Genomic DNA, 18,605 nt, shown 5'->3' with positions numbered 1-18,605 from the left:
TGATTTACATAAAAAGATGCTGAGTTTTACAAATGGACAATAATAACCAATGGCTAAAGGTCAAGCCTCTGTAAAAGAGTGTTCAATAAAAAAAATTGATAAAATATACTAAACCCCCTTACAAAGCCCTGATAATCATAAGAGGAGGATCTGAGCTCAAAGATCATGGATAACCAGGATAATTGGAGCCTACGTGACCCTTTGCTAAGACACAAGGTAGCTTCTGAGAGTCTGCTAGAATATGTGAATGCAGCACTACATACTTTACCTACCATCACAGTGACACAAATAAGATGGTGTACTCCACAGCTACAGTGGTCCTGAAGATGCTTGGTTAAAAGATGAACAACACAAGAAGCAGAAAGGGGTAGGGGAGATTAATTTTGGTGCCAAAATCAAGGCAAAACGGAGGGAGGTTAGTCACCAACAGAGCTTCAGAAAGGTGCAATGCAGAGGGAGCTCCCTAAGAAATACAACAAACTATCTATACCTGAGGCACTGGAGACTGTCAAACAGCTGTAGCTATCCACCTGAGAGGGTACACTAGAGAAGCTGAAGCCTGGAGAAGAAATAGGATGTTCTCCATACGAAATGCTATTTAAAAATACACATCACTCTTTCTGACAAATTTAGCTCTTATAGCTCTCAGAGATTGGTGAAACAATCTAACACAGTCCCACATAAACTACCTGACAGTCAAATATTAATTTGTTTGGTGTTTTTCATTCTTCTATTTTTCCCTCATTTGTCTTTTGACTGTTTTTGTTTTATTATCTCTGTATTTTTCAGTTTGTTGCTTTTGTTTGTTTGTCTCTTCTTGCAGAATAGTGTCCCTTAAGTTGATTAGTAATTCAATAAAAATATGAAACTGAATTTATAAACAATATTTGTTCTCCCAAAAGGAAGTGGTATCCTTCTGAAAATCAAAATAAAGATTAAAATTTACTAAAATGCTACATTAAATACTGTGCCCCTGCACATTTAAAAAAAAATGTATTCTGTATTCATGCAGTATCAGTCAATGCATGTTCTCTCAAATGTTGATCTACTCCGCCTTTGAGTTTTGGCTCATATACCTGATTTTTAAGTAAACACATTGATTTAGCTGAGATATGCTTCAGTGAGTTTGAGATTGATTTCCCTTTCCTTGCATTCAAAATAAGTGAAATAGCATTTCCTGCGCATCACATTCATCTTATATGATTTGTATATTTTGTATCAATGCTTTAGAGATAAGGTTCTTGAGCAGTCTCTTCAACCACTGGTATACATGTGGTAATTTTGCTGTAGTTCAGTTTCATAATGCGTTTCAATTGAAAATGCTTTTTTTTTCATTTCATGTCACCATTACAGGACCATCCCAGGGCTGAATATGAATTCAGAGTAATGCAGAAATCTCTGAAGAAAGAACAAAAAAAACAGCAAAAGGTAATTTTAGAACAGACTATAAGTAAACTACTTGATTTTAACATTCTACAGCAGTTGTAACACTCCAGTTGCTTTTTTTAATCTCTACATTATTCAACACGTGCTTTAGATCATGCACAAGGAATGCTTTGGACCTGTAAAAGGAAAGCAAATGTAGATAATGAAGGTTGCATATTGTAAAAACCCTTTTTTGCATTTTGATATGGTATGTTTCCTGACCCTGCCATAATACCACTCGTTTATGGCAGGTACATCAATGTAGTATATTACCATCTCATAAGATCTATCCAAACACTCTCTCTCTCTCTCATCACTTGTATCTCTCTCATTACTACTCTTCCTGGATGCAGTGAGGACACCCAAAGAATGTAGAACCATCTTAACTTCAGTACAAGTAATAATTTTCTGTATGACGTTATCAGTCTGTATGAGGTTATGGAGGAATTTTGGCCCACACCTCTTTCCATCATTACTTGAGTTTATGTATATGCATTTGGCAGACGCTTTTATCCAAAGCGACTTACAAATGGGGATATAACATTACAGCTAACATCAAAGCTAACAATAAGCTACGTAGAAGGAAACCACCAGTCAGACTCTGTCAGAGGTGACAGTGGTGACATAGAGGCATAGAGGGAAGTACGGAAAGATAAAGTGCAGTCGAGGGGGTAGGGAAGTAAAGGGTAAGTTCTAGGGTAGGAGATGCTCTCTGAAGATCACTTCATCTTGTTCTGGTGGAGTTAGCACTTGCGCTCACTCCGGGTCATCTTTATTGAAAGAATCGCTAGCCATGGTTTGGCCAGCTAAGGAGCGAGAGAGAGGGAATTGGGGCTACTAGCAGAGTGGGCCAATCCTGAAGGCTAAAGCTGGATTTATAGCTGACGCATCGCTCAGATGGTGCGTGACGTCAAAATGAAGTTTCTGGCCTGGCGCACACCATGAAAAGGTGGCACAGCACGTTGTCGTGCACCAGTCGAAATTAGTAACTTGGCGCGCGCGGAACGACAAACCGGATGGACCAACTCGAAAAAACAGGCTCACAGCTGACAGTTGTCATGTAAAGTACTTTGTGCAATTATTTGTAAATAAATGATTTCTTTAGGAATTTTCTGTTGTTTCATTCACTGGTATTCACTGGAAGCGGCATTGCGTATTAGCGCTATATAAAACCAATCTATTATATAATCTATAAGGTAACGATAATTCCCAAGTGTGTCCATTGAAGTACACTATTTCATAACAAACAAACAAAGAAAGGGTAACACAATACACTTAAAATTCCTATAAAAATATTCTAAGTACTATAACAAACTATAATGGTGAGAACACACCTATTGAAATTTCAACTTCTGCAGGCTCATCAGCTATTATGCAAGTAATCTTTCTCTTTCATCGCCTTTTCGCCGGCAAGGTTCTAAGCAGCAGTATCATTGATGACAGTGCTACAGTGGCATTGTTTTCTTCTCCACTTTCGTCGTTGTTGAGTAGTTAGCGGTAACCTTCACGTTGCAGCGACACCTCTGTGACGGAGAAAATTGCAACTACTGGCGCATTGACTCGCGCCACTATAAATGGCCCGGCACGAAAGTGTGACGTCATCAACACCACTCGCGCGAGCCATCGCAGCAACCATGGTAGAGCCTTAAGCAGAACAAGGTGAGCTTAGCAGCCCTTGTTTCACGACTTGTTGAAGTGTGGACCCCAGAGCGGAGACACAGAAATGGGTGAAGTAGATGATAGTCAAAAAGTTCAGTTTATTGAGGACTTGTACTCAGAAGATCACCTGGAGAGCGGACAGAAGCAGGTAGGCAGCAGACTCACAGGTGAGCTTAGGCACACGACACAGGTAATATACAAATTTACTCGAAGATTTATCCAAAAACACAAGAGATTATAGCTTAAACTTGATACCATAGTTACCACAGAAAATGCGGACTATCTGGTAAAGGCCTGCGTAGTATCCCTTCCTCCTCCCCGTAGATAGAAAACCAGGAAAAGATTTTAAAAAACACTTGGCGGACCCTGGAGTCGCAGCCGTGGCTGTGACACCTTGGCCTCTATGCTCGTCAGGAGAAACGTAGAAGAAGGGAACTGATCAACCCCTTGCAGAAATGCTGTTCTACCGTCCTTGGAAGGGCTGCAAGAAAGAGAGGTGCAGTTCTGGGGGGGGGGGGGTTACCATGTGAAGCTGGGGACATGTCTACCTGGAAAGCAAGAAACTGACTCTCATAATAGAGTCCAATTTTCCCCACAAATGAATGATTTCAGGTTTGTGAGGTCCCCAACAATGACTATACTGAATAGAAAAAGACAACCCTCCTGTCCCCTACTATCCAACTGACAATGGCAAAAACCTGCTACAAAGAAGAAGCGGAAATGCTGCTCACTTAGGTGGAAGTGAGAAAAAATGTATTGTTTGGTTATTTGTACTCTGGATCAGCTGTTGGAAAGAAACACACTATTTCTATCTGTACACCTAGAAACTACCAACCAGGCCAGAAATCTGGGTGTAGTGATGGACTCAGACCTAAATTTGGAAAAACACATTAAGGCAGTAATAAAGTCAGCCTACTGTCACCTTAAGAATATATCAAGGTTAAAATATCTGATGTGTCAGCAGGACCTGGAAAAACTAGTCCATGCATTCATCTTCTGTCGGCTTGATTACTGTAACAGCATGTTTACAGGTCTACCTAAAAAGTCAGTTAGACAACTGCAGCTCATTCAGAACTCTGCTGCTCGAGTCCTCACTAAGACCAAAAAAGTGGACCACATCAGTCCAGCTCTGAGGTCTTTACACCGGCTGCCTGTCCATCAGAGGATAGACTTTAAAGTTCTGATGCTGCTCTATAAAGCTCTGAATGGTCTAGGACCAGAATACATCAGTTACCTCCTGACCCAGAACCTTCCAGACCCCTCAGGTCATCTGGATCCGGTCTTCTATCAGTTCCCAGAGTCAGAACCAGACATGGAGAAGCTGCATTCAGCTTCTATGCTCCACATGTCTGGAACAAACTCCCAGAAAGCCTCAGATCAGCTGAAACGCTCAGTGGATTTAAGTCCAGGTTGAAGACACACCTATTTTCAGCTGCATTTGACTGATTTTATATTGTTCTTATTTCTTTCTTTTTGTTTACAATTTAAATTATGCTTTTTATTTCTCTGATTTTATCTATTTTTATTTTTTATTATTTTAATATTTCTTTTTAATGCCTTCTTGTGATTTTATATAGTTGTGAAGCACTTTGAATTGCATTGTGTATGAATTGTGCTCTATAAATAAAATTGCCTTGCCTTGCCTATTTCCAAAATTGATAACCCAATTTACAAAAATTATACACTTGAAAGAGAGGATGCAGCTATTTCGCAATAAATAATTTTTATACAATGAATTGCAATGTAATGATTATTGCACACGTTGAACTGTCCTAGTATTTTTTAATTCACACAGTGTATTACACTGGCGAAGGGGATGTGGATGACGGAGTCGGTTAGTGAAGGAGCTGCTGATGCCCATTACAGTGTGGTGCAGGGGATGGAAGATGTTGTCCTTTATAGATGTCTGCTCGGCTAATATCTTCTTGTCCCCCACCACCTCAATTTATTTTCATTACCCCCTACCCGAACCAGGGTTTGCATCCCCACCCCGCTGTGACTGGTGTGCAGTTGGTGAGAGGCTGAGGTAGATTATGGTTGTAAAAAAAAAAAAGCAAGAAAAAAAGATGGTTGTTGTGGTGTGAAGAGCAGTGTTGGCTGGCATTAGGGGGGTGACTCTGGGACGCCAGTGGTCATTGTCTAGCCTCCTGGAGGTGTCGTGGGCCCAACTAGATGAAACAGTGATGAAAGGAGGTTCCCACCTGATGACCCCAATGACATGTTGGTCAGCACTGCTCACTGATCTATATTATAGGGAGTATAGGGAATTATTCACTGAGTCTGGTTCATTTTTTATTTTTTTTTAATTAGTTTCTTGTGTTTACCTTAAATAAAAAGTCCAGTGTACAGCCCAAGACAGAGCAGCTTGTTTAGTATCTTCCTGTCTATGTCTGTAAACCTCACTGCCCAACAGGCAATTGCACATTGCACGCTTAAGGCCACATAAAAAATCCTCAGCAGTGACCTACACACACCAAAGGACCTCAGCCTACTCAGCAAGCGCAGGCGACCCTGGCTCTTCTTATGTCATTTGTGTTCTCTGACAAGTCCAGTTTTTGTTGAGATGTGGTATTTAAATTTGTCCACAATCTCAATGTTTGAACCCTGGATGTTCACCAGTGCATGTGGGGAAGGAGATGACCTCTGAAAGTCAATCATCATTTTTCTGGTATTTAAGAGCAGGTGGTGTAGCCTACACCAGTGGAAAAAGTTGGTGATGATCTCCCTGTATTCTTGTTCGTTCCCCTCAGACATACAACCAATAATGGTGGTGTAATCTGAGAATTACTGAATGTGGCAGTAGTTGGTGTTGTTTATCAGATATAAAAAGGGTGAACAGAAAGGGCAACAGCACCGTGCTCTGGAGTGCCCCCATCCTACACACTTTCACGTCAGACACATAGCCTCACATACTGTGCTCCGTGGTTAGGTTGCCGATGGTCCATGCAGCCAGGTGTTGAAAGTACCGGAGAAGTAAAAAACAGTACTCCCAGTAGTCTCCAGGTGAGGCAGCATTGTCCACCCTGATACCAGGCCGATATGCGAAATGCAGCGGGTCCAGCGCTGAGCTCATCTGGAAGTTGAGGTTGTGAAGCACAATCCTCTCTGAGGGCTAAATTAGGTGGGGAGATTAAGGCTACAGGCCTGATGTGGTTAGCTCCCTCAGGTGGACAGTTTTGGGAACTGGAATAACACAGGAGGTTTTCCAGAGGATCGGGACTCTCCCCAGATTGAGGCTCAGTTAAACATGAACGTGACTACCTCACTGAGCTAATCTGGACACTTCCTGAGCAGTCCAGAGCTGATGCCATCTGGCCAGTGGCTTTTCTGGCCTTTCACTTATTTAACTTCCTCCTCACCTGGTCCATAGTGAGGGAGAGGGGATTGTGGGTTGATAGTGAAAGGTGGACTGTGGCAGCAAATGTTGGGAGCTTGCTGAGTTGATGGGGGGAGGGTAGCATGGAATGAGTCTGGTTCTGCCAGAGGTTTCTTCCTGTTAAAAGGGAGTCGTTTCTCTCCACAGTCGCCTCAGGCACGCTCAGGACGGGAGATTGGACCGAAAAACAAAAAGTTTTCAGTGCAATCTGTTGGTTTTCTTAGCTAGGAAATTGTTTTTGAATTGGCTCTATATGAACGAATTGGATTATTTTATGAATTATGATTATTATTATTAATTAATTGAATTCCAATTGGCTTGAATTGGACTTACTATCTAAGTGCCTTGAGATGACATTTGTTGTATTTGGCGCTATATAAATAAAAATGAATTGAATTGAATTGAATTGAATTGAATTGAATGACGGGAGTGTAGGGGTGAGGTCTTATCAGTTCTGGTGTCACCCATGGCTTTTGTTGGGAAAACACCTTACCCTGCTGAACGGTACAGCATTTTCCACACAAAAGTTGTATGAATCCTTGCTGTCTGAATACAGTAAGTCCAGTCTACCATCACTGGTGGGATATTTCACGTACTGGGTGAGCATGGGGTCAGGGGCAGGGAGAGAGAGAGAGAGAGAAAGGCATAGTTGAAGTCTTGGGAGATGAAACTAGCCGCTTTCGGACAGAGCCGTTCTAAGAACGCAGTTATCAGAACTGTCCTACTCGAATTTCGTTCTGATAACTGTCCTTCCCCAGCGGAACTGTTTCAGTCTGCATTCGCACATGAGTCGGGACTGATGCGGCACGCGCAGCCGTCTGCGTCAGTGACGTGTTACGTTAGCCGTTTAGCGCCACATTCAACAACAAAACAAAACCCCGTAAAAGTAAGGAGAGAAGAAAAAAACACCACCAAGAAGCTAACATGGAGAGCGGGGAGGCCACCGTGTTCATGGTCTGCATGATGGTGATATTAATCATGGACGATCACATCGGGCGTCTAACATGGAGGCTGGAAGAGCTCACAGAGAGAGTCAGGAGACGAAGGATGGAGCGCAGGCCATACTTCTTGGTTTCATGAAGGAAGGAGAGCAGAGCGCTGCAGACAAATGAGACCAGTGTAAGTTTAACTTATTAAACACCCGCAGGTTGTGTCCGTGTCCTATGATGAAACATTTCAGCCGTGATAGCATGACATGGGGCGTAGCTACCGACCACCACACACCTCCGTCAGATGCGTTCTATAGAACCATGAAAAGACCCGACCTCGGAGAAGGAGCTAAATGGTTATAAGAACTGAGGGAGATCCCGAGTTCCTGTATGTCCGAACACGGGAGAAAATGGCCCCGCGGATTAAAAGGTTATTAGAACTGCCAAAGGTTCCTGCAGTCCGAAAGCGGCTTATGAGGGACTGTAGGTTTGAGTCTGCAGCTGACTAATGGTGTTGTTCAAGTGCTTTCACACAGCAGCAGTGTCAGTCTCATGGAGAGATGTGAACAATCAATGCACATGAGTACTTATGCTGCAGTCGTGTCTGTCCCACAAGTCAGTCCTTCTTTTTAGAGAGGGAGCAGACATTTCTGTCACAGGCTGTGTAGGCCAACAAAGAATGGAGAATTCAAATGCAGAACCAAGACAGACAACATTAAATGTCTTGAAGCTTTTATTTTGCTCAAAGAAATAACAGAGAAGAGTTGGCACTAGGGAGGCTTGAGGAAGCAAATCTGGCCACAGGGAGAGTTTTCTCTGAGAGGGACGAGAGAGTGATTAGTCCAAGGGAATCTGATGAAGAGGTTCCACAGTGAATTTCCAATTTGAGAAAGCGAGTAGGGAATCTGTTGCTTACTTGTAAAAATAGAGGAAACTCTCTGAACTTTCACCTCTTTTTTTCTCACCTCAGTTTTTTTCCTAGGTTAGGGATGATTTAGTTCAGGTAACGCACCCTAGTTAGATGGTTTATTTAGTTTAGATCGGTCTGTATTTATCCTATTTGATGTTAATTTATTTTAGTTCAATTATCTTCCTGAGTCAACTCTTTTTCCTCTTCTCATAAATTAGAGGATAATCACACCTTTATGAATCACATTGAAGCATAACACTTGCCTGCCTCTAATCCTCTAATCACAACAATGGCAATTATGAAAAACAAAACACAATATGTAACACTTCAACGAGTTCAAAGGTCAGTTTCTGTGTATTTCAGTTTGTATATACTCCAGATAAGTTACAAGTTAGAAGTAACGTGCTACTGCCCATCACTGAAGTGGGTGTATATTAAACCTTAGACTACATGTCAACTGGCAGTCACCTCAAGCATTTCTGGACTGTTGCGCTGGTCTAACAAAATCCTGATTGTATAACCACAGTCTCATCTGACAAAATCACCATTCAAGTAACTTAAGCCCTATTCGGACGGGACTAGTTTAATGGGGGGACCTGGGGTAAAGTAAGAATAACCGGGAAATCTAGTCCCGTCCGAACGCGCCATGTCAGTAAAGATAGCGGAGTATGTTGGTAAACTTTGCAGAGAATTCTACCTCCTGTGAAATGGTCCGGAGTATCTACCATAGGTAATACTAATCCCGTGCGAATGCGACCTTCGGTAATAAGTACGGAATATGTCGTCACATCCTTTTAAAGAGAGAAACAATTAGGTGTGTCTGTTTGCAAACATGGAGGTTCTGGATGAAGCGCTGCTTGCAAGCACGCATGGTCGGCGCCATGTCTGTTTACAGATGGGGTTTACGGAAGTGAAATGAAGACGTGCATAGCATCCAGGATGTGACGGTTGTGCGTAACCAACAACTCATCCCATGTTAGATGAATATTATAGGGATTTCTTGTCCCGTCCGAATTGGTCATTTCTTCTCCCTGGCGTCGTCTGGTTAACCAACATTACCATACGTCCCCCCATTGAACTAGTCCCGTCCGAATAGGGCTTTAGAGACAACGTCTGTGCAGTGAATTTACATGTACATGCTGTACTTACATGTACCATGATCTTATACAGACGATTTAAATTTGTCAGGGTGGTGGGGTGCGAGGCGTGGAAAGGACACGGATGCAGACTTTTCAAAAAGCAAACAGATTTATTATTTCAAAAACAAGGTTAACACAAAGCGCGGCTGAGCCGGATGACAAAAACTAGACTGTGAAAATAAAAAACGTCAATGACTATGACTGTGACAAAAAAAAAAAGACTTGACTTGACATAACATGAAAGTACTTAGCTTGGAATGAAGACAGTGAAACTGTGATGCATGGGGAAACCTGGAAACTAAATACTGACTGGGTGATTGGTGAATGAGTGCAGCTGAGGGGAAAAACACAGGGGCTTGAATGAATGTGATGGGAGAGCAAACAGAAGCTATGGGGAAAACAATGGCAAAACTAAATACAAGACCTGAACCTATAACTTAACAAAACTAAGACATGAGAAAACTAAAGAACTAGACAAGAACTAAAAACATGGCGAAAACCCCATGGACATGACAAAATTCAATTCAGTTTATTTATATAGTGCCAAATTACGACAAATGTCACCTCAAGGCACTTAGATAATAAAGTCCAATTCAAGCCAATTGGAGTTCAATTCATTGTAATCATAATTAATTTCATATAATCCAATTCGTTCATATAGAGTCAATTCAAAAACAATTTCCTAGCTAAGGAAACCAACAGATTGCACTGAAACTTGTCTTCAGTCCAATCTCCCGTCCTGAGCGTGCCTGAGGTGACTGTGGAGAGAAACGACTCCCTTTGAACAGGAAGAAACCTCTGGCAGAACCAGAACCAGGAAGGGTGGCCATCCGCCTCCACCAGCTGGGGTTTGAGAAGACAGAAAGGGGGGGAAAAAAACACTGTAACACCATTCAAAGGATACCTGTTGGAACAGGGAAACACGAGTTAATGACCACAATAATGTCACATATACATAAAGAGAGTAAAGTGAGGAAAGGTGTGACAGATGAGGCCCCCCAGCAGTCTGGGCCTATAGCAGCTTAACTATGGGATGTTTCAGGATCACCTGAGCCATCCCTAACCATAAGCTTTATCAGAAAGGAAAGTTTTAAGCCTGGTCTTAAAGGTAGAGAGGGTGTCTGCTTCCTGAAGCCAAACTGGCAGCTGGTTCCACAGAGAGGGGCCTGATAACTGAAGGCTCTGCCTCCCAAACTGGCAGCTGGTTCCACAGAGAGGGGCCTGATAACTGAAGGCTCTGCCTCCCAAACTGGCAGCTGGTTCCACAGAGAGGGGCCTGATAACTGAAGGCTCTGCCTCCCATTCTACTTTTAGAAACTCTGGGAACCTCAAGTAAACCTGCAGTTTGGGAATGAAGTGCTCTGTTAGGAAAATATCTTACAATGAGATCTTTAAGATATGATGGAGCTCGGTCATTAAGAGCTTTATATGTGAGGAGAAGAATCTTAAATTCTATTCTGAATTTAACAGGGAGCCAATGAAGAGAAGCTAAAACTGGAGAAATATGATCTCTGCTGTTAGTTCTCATCAGAACTCTGGCTGCAGCATTTTGGATCAGCTGAAGGCTTTTCAGAGAATATGTGGGACAGCCCAATAATAAAGAATTACAGTATTCCAATCCTGAAGTAACAAATGCATTGGAGCAGTTTTTCTGCATCACTCTGAGACAAGATGTTCCTGATTTTAACAATATTACGAAGATGAAAGAAGGCAGTCCTAGAAACCTGTTTTATATGCGAGTCAAATGATAAATTCTGGTAAAAAAAAACTCCAAGGTTCCTCACTGTAGAACTAGAAGCCAAGGAAATACCATCTAGAGTAACTATATTGCTAGACAATTTCTCCCAGAAGCGCTCAGGTCCAAAGATAACAACTTGAGTTTTGTCTGAATTTATCTTTATATATTTATGTCTTTAAGACATGCTTGTAGTCTGACCAACCTATTGGGTTAATCTGGTTTCATAGATAAGTACAGCTGAGTATCATCAGCATAGCAATGGAAATATATGCCATGCTGTCTAATAATGTTACCTAATGGAAGCATGTATAAAGTGAAAAGAATCGGTCCAAGCACAGAACCCTGGGGAACTCCATGACTTACTCTGGTGTGTGAGGAAGATTCTTCATTTAGAAGAACAAACTGAAATCTATCAGATAAATATGACTTAAACCAGCCTAATGCAGTTCCTTTAATCCCAATAACATGTTCAAGTCTCTGTAATAAGATACTGTGATCGACCGTATCAAATGCAGCACTGAGATCCAACAGGACAAGCACAGACACAAGTCTGCTATCAGAGGCTAAGAGGAGATCATTGGTAACTTTCAGCAGTGCAGTTTCTGTGCTATGATGCACTCTGAATCCTGACTGAAACTCTTCAAACAGATTTTTTCTGTGTAAGTGATCACAAAGCTGAGCTGCAACTATTTTTTCAAGAACTTTAGACATAAAAGGGAGATTGGATATAGGTCTATAATGAGCCAACACTTCTGAATCAAGAGTAGGTTTTTTAAGTAAAGGTTTAATTACAGCAACCTTAAAAGGCTGAGGTACATATCCTGTCAACAAAGACAGATTGATCAAATTCAATATGGAAGTGTCAATTAATGGGAAAACCTCCTTGAACAGTCTGGTTGGGATTGGGTCTAAAACACAAGTTGATGGTTTAGAAGAGACTATTGCTGTCGTTAGTTCAGAGAGATCAACTGGGCAGAAGCCGTCTAAATACAAATCAGGTTCTAAAGATACTTCTAAAGCTGCTGTACTTGATGATACATCACTGATAATAGTGGGTGATAAAAACAATTTTATTAATAAAGAAGCTCATGAAATCATCACTGCTGAGAGTTAAAGGAATACCTGGCTCAGCAGAGCTCGGACTCTTAGTCAGACTGGCTACAGTGCTGAAAAGAAACCTGGGATTGTTCTTATTCTCTTCTATCAATGATGAATAATAAGCAGTTCTAGCTTTACGAAGAGCTTTCTTATACGTTATTAAACTATATTTCCAGGCTAATTGAGACTCTTCTAAATTAGAGGAACACCACTGTCTCTCCAGCTTTCTTGCAGCCTGCTTTAAAGCAGCTGTGAATTATACCAAGGAGCCAACCTCTTCACAGCGTTGCAGCATCAGACAAACTTCAGTCAGTAACTGGAATCTGCTCGTAGGGAATATACGTGGTCCAGTTAAAATGTCATGTTGAATTCTCCCTGTAGTTCAACTTAACTGTGAATGTAACTGTACCGATTAAGTTGGCAAAGCTTTAACTAATTATAATAATTACTAATAATTATTGACAAAAATGAGCCTGTGGTGAAAAATCATAAGAAATTGAGCAGAGCAGAAACAGGTAGTGAGTCACATGATTTTAATCTTTGACAGTTAGACAAGTCACAGAGTTGTTTTCATTCCTCTAATGAGCATCAAGTCTTCTTCACCTCTACAAAAAACACCTCAAACAAGCATATAATATTTTTTCCTACATTGGTGGAAGTTTTACCCGCTACCTTCTTTTTCAGTTCTTCTAAATATAAATCAGAAATAACAATGGAAACCTGGCTGATATCCTCTTAAATCATATGAGTGGTTGCAAGCATAGAGATGGGTGAAAGTAACACTTTCTGGTTGAGAAACACTGGTTGACAGTTGAGCAATATGAGCTTTCTAACAATTTGACAATTTGCAAATTTAATGATCTGTGCTCTGTTTAACGCTTCTCAGGTGACAACAGATAAACGTGCATATACAATACAATTACAATACAATTTCCTAAATTTTTATGTAACTATGACATCATTTATCTCTTTGTTTGTTTTAGATGGAAAAGCTCACCTGTCAAGACCGGCTCCCTGCCTACATGACAAATATAGTCATGATGCTCTTGATGGTAAGAAAAATATTAATTCTCAACATATATTGCAATTCACAGATTTTGTAAAGTTGGGAAATTCATTTACTGACCCTCACAATCGTTCTCTCCTGTTTTGTAATTTATCCAAAAAATTTTGACTGTCAGATTGGTGTTACATTTGCCATTGTGTTTGGTGTGATCCTGTACCGAATCTCCACCAAAGCCGCTCTTCATATGAGCTCCAATCCAATGACGAGGAATCACGTACAATTGACAGTTAAAACTACTGCAGCCATCATAAACCTTGTGGTTATCCTCATTCTGGACGAGGTATATGGAGCTGTGGCCCGATGGCTCACTGTGCTAGGTAAGTTTTTAAAAAATAGAACAGTTAACCATGTTATTGATAATGGACAGCGGGACGGTCTCTGTGAGCTCTAAGTCTGCTCAGCATTTTTCTCATACCTCTTTTGCTGAATACATCTGGTACAACATTGGAATGCACATCCTGTATTATAACCCTAACCTAACCCCTAACCCTTAATGCCTTTGTGAATAAAACCATTTGTTGACTACAAAGGTGAGCTAAAAAATTAAATTGAACACACAAACTGAAAGTATCCAACAATTCTATTTGTCATTTACCCTGGGAAAACTAGGGATACAATGTGGTGTCACACCAGAAAATCTATCTTTAACATACATCTTTAACAAATGTAGCAGTTTATCAATGAAAACTCCAAAATTACAACTATTAGTCCAACAAAATCTATCTATCTATCTATCTATCTATCTATCTATCTATCTATCTATCAGATGAAAGTTAACAGGGTAGGGAGACAGGAACTGTGTATAAAAACAGAAAAAAAAACCTACAAGCAAGCTCCAGCAGAGCAATGTGAGAGATGTGTGGTTTGGGATGAAAAAGATCCCAGGCTATAGAGGATCAGACTGATGGAAGGCTGGACAGAGCCAATGATCTGAACATGTATTTTAATAGGTTCAGCTCAGATCAACACTCAGAATGCTCCTTCCCTGCCTTCAGCAACAGAGACCTCACACCTGTACCCACATCCTCCCTGTCACACCAACTTAATGTCACCCTCCACCTCAGTCATGGATCTTAAGATAGCCTCACCAACACCTCTGCCACATCAGGACACACTGACACCTCTTCTGCCTCTCCCTTCAGCCTGTCTCCAAAAATCAGGTGAAGGAGCAGCTGGAGAGACTGAACAAGAACAAGGCTGCAGACCCAAGGTTCTGAAGACCCTTGCAGAACAGCTATGTCGGATTCTACACGACCTCTTTAAGCTTAGTCTTAGTCAGGAAAAAGTTAAAGTGATGTGGAAGACATCCTGCCTTATTCTGGTACCTAAAAAATCTCAGGCATCTAACCTCAGTGACTGCAGACCAGCTGACCTAACATCCCACATCATGAAAGTCCTGAAGAGACTGTTATTGGTGCACCTAAGTAGGCAAATGAATATCTTTCAGGACCCACTACACTTTGCTTAGTGTTCTGGGGTTGACGATGCAATCATCTACCTGCTTAAGTGACTCCATTCTCATCTGGACAAAGCAGGCAGCACAGTGAGAATCATGTTATTTGATTTCACCTGTGTTTTTAATAAAATTCAGCCTGCACTGTTATGTCAGAAACTGCAGAAATTACAGGTGGATGCCTTCACAACCACCTGGATTATTGACTACCTGACAAACAGACCACAGTTTGTGAGACGGATTGTGTGTCTGAGAACGTGGTCAGCAGCATAGGAGCACCACAGGGGATTGTACTCTCACCATTTCTCTTCACTCTGTACACCTCGGACTTTCACTACAACTCAGAGTCCTGTCATCTACAGAAATACTCAGATGTCTCTGCCGTTGTTGGATGTATCAGTGATGGACAAAAGGCTGAATATAGGGAACTGGTCGACCACTTTCCGTTACGGTTTGTGGATGGTGGAGAAATGAGGACCCAAATGCAGATCAACTGACTGGAGCTCGAAGGAAACTGAACGTGAAGTTTATTTAAGAAACTTGATCCAAAAAATGCAGCTGAGACGGAAAACCATAAACTAAACTGTGAAAATAGCAAAACTTGTTTTTTTTTTGTTTCCCCCTTGTTCTGTCCAGCATCATGGCAGCAGTTATAAATACTGCGTTATATCAAACCAACCCAGCCTCACAGAAAAACATGTAATAGCTACATTGGTCCACAAGGGGAAAACGTGGAATTGTCACAATTTGGCCCCCAAAATTGGGACAATACCACGTTTTATTTGGCCTATTCATTTACATTGCTTCGCAACCAGGTCACGTGACTATCAAGTTTCCCTCAGCTAAAAAAAGAAAATGGCCGACTGTCAACCTTTTTTCTGTGAAAAACATAATATTTTAAGAAAGCATATGCATTTCTATGGCATTTCTAGCAAGAAGTATGCATAATATTTTCATAATATTTGTTCAGAGGATGGCCGATCTTCTGTTTATTAGTTTTGTTGAAGATTTTAGTATCTCCTTGAAAAAATGTTACAATAAAACTTTTTGTACCATTGTTAAAGTGGTTGCTATGGACGCTGCTATCTCTACGTCACCGACCTGCGCCGACATTCCCTGTAATTTCTGTTTAAAAAAATAAATATATATTAGTGGTGGGCATAGATTCATTTTTTTAATCTAGATTAATCTCACTGAAATCTTGAAATTAATCTAGATTAAAATGGCTCATTCAGGGGTCCGGCAATCCGCGGGGTTCGCGGAAACAGACGTGTAAACTTTGGTTCCTATCCAAACAATAGTCGTTTAATCCTGAGACTGTTGCAATTGCCGTGTCGAGTGCTTCAATACAATAGTGTAGTAACCCCACACATACCTTTCTCACTGCAATTAACTTTTATTTCTGATTTATTTCGAATTTAGTTTCTTTTTCACAGCTGCCTCTGCTATTCCTGCTCTTCTCAGGTGTACCTAATGTAGTTTTACATCATTTGTAACGTGATGTGTATCTTGAATAACAAATTGTAAATAACAACACGTTTATTTGTGTCCCTGCCCTCACTTTCCTCATGTTTTTTTCTCGCGGGGGTGCTGCACAGCCGTTACCTGACTCCCGCCCTCTGGTATTCGCATACAGTTGTGTGAGGAAAGGGAACGCCCCCGCGTGTAGTTGGTGAACGCAGCCAGATGACGTGAGTCAGGTTAGCACAGCCGCGGGGCCATTAAGAATTTAACATTCTAAATGTGATGTCACGAGCTACCAAAGCTACCAAAGCAAATTCTCAAGCGAAGCTTCTCCAGCGAGGTCGCTCTTGGTGTACACGCAGCAGGCAGACCAGCTTATTCACATGCATGGCTCCAGCAGTTTCTCTAGCTTCGCCAACTTCTCATATTCAGCAGGTGGAGGGCCAGGTGGTGCTGCTGTTGCGTTGTGTGCAGTGCGTCTCTGTTGCGCCACACGCGCTTGATCATCTCGAGGGTGGAATTCCACCGTGTTGGAACATCTTGCACGAGCGGCTCCTGAACTTGCCCAAGGGAGGTTTGCTGGACTTTCAGCTCGTCTGCGTTGGCCGGACTGTGTTTGATATAAAGTGATATAAAGTTTGGTAAAAGTCATCACAGTTTGCTTACCTATTTTGACCCAGTTCCCAACCCAACTTTGAGAATAGATTAACGGCGATATTTTTTATATCGCCCGATAAGACTCTCAAATTATCGCAGCACGTTAACGCCGATAACGGCCCACCACTGATATATATATATCCACACTATATCTGCATAGCGCATGTGCCAGTGGCTGAGGCACGGCAACCCGACCAGGACAATGCAAAGGAATTTAGGCTGACGTGAAGGAACAACGATTCTATTGTGTGTAGTTACATATGACACAACAGAACTTCTGTTGTGTATGCATTCTAATATGCTTTACTCTGTTCATTTGAAAATTTTTGGAATATGTATTCACAAAAAGCAAAAGATAATTTTTTGATCACAGATAATAATATAATTATATGTATGCACCCTATTTGACTGTTTTCAGTCTATTCAATATTCAATTTTTATCAGGTTGCCAGATCTTGTCTTTTATGTTTAGCTTGCCTGGTAGCTATTGTAGCAGTGTGGTTGTTGACCCAATAGAGGCGGACTGGTCACGTAATGCGTAAAAAACGCAGGTACTAGCGAACCTGGTAACCACTCCGAGCTGGTTAAAGAGCTACTTACCAAAAAACATGACTCCTATTTATGTATGTATGTATGCCAACATAAACATACATATGTCCGGGCGGTCGGTGGCGTAGTGGGTTATACAGCCGCCCCATGTACAGAGGCTACAGTCCTCGCTGCAGCTGGCCCCGGTTCCAGTCCCGTAAGGGACGGCCCTTTGCTGCATGTCTTCCCCCCTCTCTCTGCCCCCTGCTTCCTGTCTCTCTCCAACTGTCCTGTCCATTAAAAGCATAAAAAGCCAAAAAAAAATCCATACATACATAAACATACATATGTCTATTTGGTTATATGTGTATCTGCTTTGATGGAAGAAGTTGGGCTGATTAATATAGTGATGAAAGAGTAGTACAAATAACATACACACACACATATGTCTGTCTTTACAGAAGATGTATGGCGGGGCAGGGTAGGATAATTGAGGTGCTGAGAGGGCTACCTGTTGAAGAATAATCTTTATTGTTATTATTTATCATTTTTGTGAAGTGAGTGCCCTGCCGTGGGGGTATGGGATGTTGACAAACCCATGCCCAGGGGCCCATTGTCACCCACCTATGAGTAAAATAAAGTCTACAGTAGCCCAAATCCAAAATTATGAACATGATTAGAAAAATCATCAATACCTTGAAGGTTCTTTCTGACCAAAAATTTAAAAAAAATCCAAAGACTTGATTTCATCCAGGCTGGACAATCAAATGATCTTAGAAACCATACCTGAAAGAGGCTGACGACAAACAGAGGTGAAACTTTGTTGTAGGACAAAATGAAAGACATTTTTGAAAAGACCATGACCTGGTGAGTAACATGTCAGTGTGAAGATTATAAATTAGTCCTGCCTTGAAATATTGACCTCTGAACGTTGACCTCAGTGCAATTTAGAAGGCTTGTTAATCATTAACAGAAGAGGCTACAGATATGGAACCAACTGTTATAGAGAGCTCTTGACTTCAGCTATGTGACTATACCCATTTGGATATGACCACCAAGTGGGGGCGCTATCAAATATGGTAAAAAATCATTTTCACCAATTTCACAATTGTATATTTAAAATCTGATCACATAAATATGTTTTCCACCCCTTTAAATCTTTC

At 41.3% G+C, this 18,605-nt stretch overlaps 1 protein-coding gene across 2 annotated transcripts in view; it reads left to right on the top strand.

Annotated features, from left to right (window-relative positions):
* ano1b (anoctamin 1, calcium activated chloride channel b) overlaps positions 1-18,605 on the top strand; it is a 226,703-nt gene that overhangs the window by 143,061 nt on the left and 65,037 nt on the right. For both annotated transcript variants that reach the window (XM_075469194.1, XM_075469193.1), the window contains 3 exons: positions 1,354-1,428; positions 13,258-13,326; positions 13,456-13,657. In XM_075469194.1, coding sequence (XP_075325309.1) covers positions 1,354-1,428; positions 13,258-13,326; positions 13,456-13,657 — 346 coding nt within the window. The remainder of the gene's footprint in view (positions 1-1,353; positions 1,429-13,257; positions 13,327-13,455; positions 13,658-18,605) is intronic.

Source organism: Odontesthes bonariensis, chromosome 7 (assembly GCF_027942865.1).
Source record: "Odontesthes bonariensis isolate fOdoBon6 chromosome 7, fOdoBon6.hap1, whole genome shotgun sequence".
NCBI classification, from domain to species: Eukaryota; Metazoa; Chordata; class Actinopteri; order Atheriniformes; family Atherinopsidae; genus Odontesthes; species Odontesthes bonariensis.
The sequence above is the reverse complement of the archived record's forward strand: the minus strand, read 5'-3'. Positions and strand labels throughout refer to the sequence as shown.